A 2,730-nucleotide genomic window follows, 5' to 3' on the forward strand; every position below is an offset into this window, starting at 1 on the left:
TGGATGGATGGATGGATGGATGGATATGGGCCTGTTTCTGGACTTCCAGTACTTCCAGTAGGCCCATTTTTTGCCCTCCCCAGGTTCCAGAGGCTTTCCTGGAGCCTCCAGGAGGGCAAAAACGACCTCCCTTGGGTTCTGGAGGCCCTCTGGATGCCGGAAATGGCCCCATTTCTAGACTTCCGGTACTTCTGGTAGGCCTGTTTTCTCGCCCTTCCAGAGCCTCCATGCGCACCCTGCACTTACCTGGCATCCAAAACGGGCCGTGTGGAGACTCCTGGGAGGGGAGGAGTGGGTGGGGTCAGCCAGTCCTTGGAACAACCGGTTCGGTGAACCAGATTAAAATTAACATCCGGTTTGCCCGAACTGGCTGAATCCCACCTCTGGCTTTGCAATGGATTTTCCATGTTTTCCTCCCTTGGGGAGGTTAGGTTTTCCTATCTCCATCCACCCATGGTTCAAGGACTTAACCATCATCTTTCCTCTTCAATCAGATTCAAGACGGTCGATGGCATCACACTCTCTTTACCTTCCGGACGTATGACATCCAGCGGCTGCCGATTGTGGGCATTTATAACCTTCCACCAAGCAAACCGGGGAAGGAATATTTCTTTGAGGTTGGGCCAGTGTGTTTCCTCTAGAAGTCAACTTTCTTGGTGCTCCACCTTTTGGCTTCTTTCGGAAGAGAGGCTGCGTCTTCGGCCAGGACACTTGGTGGCCACTTGGACCTCTGCAAGCCCCGAGATTTGGGGCTTCAGCACTGGGACCATTGTCAAATGACAATGTCATTGTCAAATGAGAAGACTTTGCAGAACCATCTTTGCAGTTTCTCCATCTCGGCGTGGGGAGAAAAGGTTCGGAAGAACCCCCGGGAGCTTGAAGCAACTTCCGAGACGGCCAGTTGAAGTAGACATTCTCCATGGATGGACTCATTCCCCCTTCTTCTTCAGTCAAAGGAGGAAAAAAAAAAGTTGCTTGCGGAAAACCCAAATCTTTCATGCAGTTTTTGGAAACCCCAGGTCCTTGTTTTTAATCGAGCAGAGGTTTTGCTGGACAAGACAAAGGAAGTGACTTGGAAAACCGACGTTGCCATCTTATGATAAGATTATTATTATTATTTTTTTAATCTGCTCACTGTTCTGGAACAGGAAGGATTTTGATGTGCAATATTAAACAGAGAGAGGAGAAAGAGAGAGAGAAAAAAAACATATATAGATATATAGATATATATTATTTAAGGCAAGAAAAAAAAAGGAACAAAATCTAAATAAAAGCCAGCGAGATTCTTCTTCCTTTTGGAAATGAAAAAAAACATCCCTTCGACACAGGGTGGTAAGGGGAGATATGTCTTTCCCCCCAGCCCAAGTGGAAAGGGGTGAAAAAACTTTGGTGCTACATTGTAAAAAGAGAAAACGAACGAGAGGAAACAAAAGAAAGAGAGAAAGAGAAAGAAAAAGAGAGAGAGGGACACGCCTTTTCAATTTGATTCTACCTCTCACTGTGAAAATACTTGGTGCTCTTTTATTTTTTAAAGAAGTTGTAATTATATATATATACATACATATATATATATATATATATATGAGTAAAACTATTTAAAACTTCTCAGAGGTGCTACAGTGTCTCTTAATAGCCTTCCCCTCTGTCTGGGTAAATTTCATTTGCAGGAAAAAAACGAAAACTGAAACAAAGGGCACGTTCTTCTTATTGCTACAGGAACCGAGTTATTTAAAAGCGCATTAAATATTCTCCAGATTATTATTATTTTTTTGGGGGGGGGAATCCAAAACTTAGCAACAGGGCGGGTGGGAAGGCAAGGTGTAAAATTGAAGAGTAGTTGTTAGCTAATATATATACCTATATAAATATATATATATATATAAATATATATACCTGTATGCAGGGGTGGGATTGAAAAATTTTAGCAACCGGTTCTCTGCCCGGTTGCTAGGTGGGTGTGGCCATGGTGGGCATGGCCTAGTCAGCTTCCTGCACCATTGTGGTGGGGTCGTTTTTGCCCTCCCCAGGCTCCGGAGGCTTTTCTCAAGCGTCCAGAAGGGTGAAAACAGCCTCCCCTGGGCTCCAGAGGCCCTCTGGAGGCCGGAAATGGGCCCGTTTCCAGACTTCTGGTACTTTCGGTAGGCCTGTTTTTCGCCCTCCCAAGCTCCAGAGGTTTTCCTCGAGCCTCCAGGAAGGCAAAAATGACCATCCCTGGACTCCACAGGCCCTTCGGAGGCTGGAAACGGGCCCATTTCTGGACTTCCGGTACTTCCAGTAGGCTTGTTTTTCACCCTTCCAGAGCCTCTGCGCGGGCCCTGCACTTACCTGGCATCCAAAACGGGCCACGTGGAGACTCCTGGAAGGGGCGGGATGGGCGGGGCCAGCCAGTCCTTACAACTACCGGTTTGGCAAACCAGATTAAAATTAACATCTGATTCGCCGGACCCGGTCCGAACCGGCTGAATCCCCTCCCATGCCTATACGTGTGTGCCAAGTGCATTTGGTCTTAAGGAGCAGAGGCTATAATTTTTTTTTTTTTTAAAAAGTGTGTATTTTTGAGAATGTATGCGTTAGTCAGTTTCTTAATCCGGGCTGCGAGGAGACCCCGATGGAAGAAAATTATTTTCGAAAGTAAACGGATGTGTCGTAGCTTTTCTATAAGTAAGGGAGCCCCGTTTCAGCATCAGGTTTCGGGGGGGTCTGTCCGTACGATTAAAAAAAAAAGACCAG

At 46.2% G+C, this 2,730-nt stretch overlaps 1 protein-coding gene across 2 annotated transcripts in view; it reads left to right on the forward strand.

Annotated features, from left to right (window-relative positions):
* The window catches only part of COL27A1 (collagen type XXVII alpha 1 chain), a 210,210-nt gene extending 208,605 nt beyond the window's left edge, over window positions 1-1,605 (forward strand). For both annotated transcript variants that reach the window (XM_087879541.1, XM_087879543.1), the window contains one exon: window positions 495-1,605. In XM_087879541.1, coding sequence (XP_087735667.1) covers window positions 495-641 — 147 coding nt within the window. In that variant the 3' untranslated portion in view covers window positions 642-1,605. The remainder of the gene's footprint in view (window positions 1-494) is intronic.
* The last annotated feature ends 1,125 nt before the right edge of the window (window positions 1,606-2,730 follow it).

This window comes from Pantherophis guttatus, chromosome 16 (assembly GCF_059756535.1).
Source record: "Pantherophis guttatus breed Tessera chromosome 16, ASM5975653v1, whole genome shotgun sequence".
NCBI classification, from domain to species: domain Eukaryota; kingdom Metazoa; phylum Chordata; class Lepidosauria; order Squamata; family Colubridae; genus Pantherophis; species Pantherophis guttatus.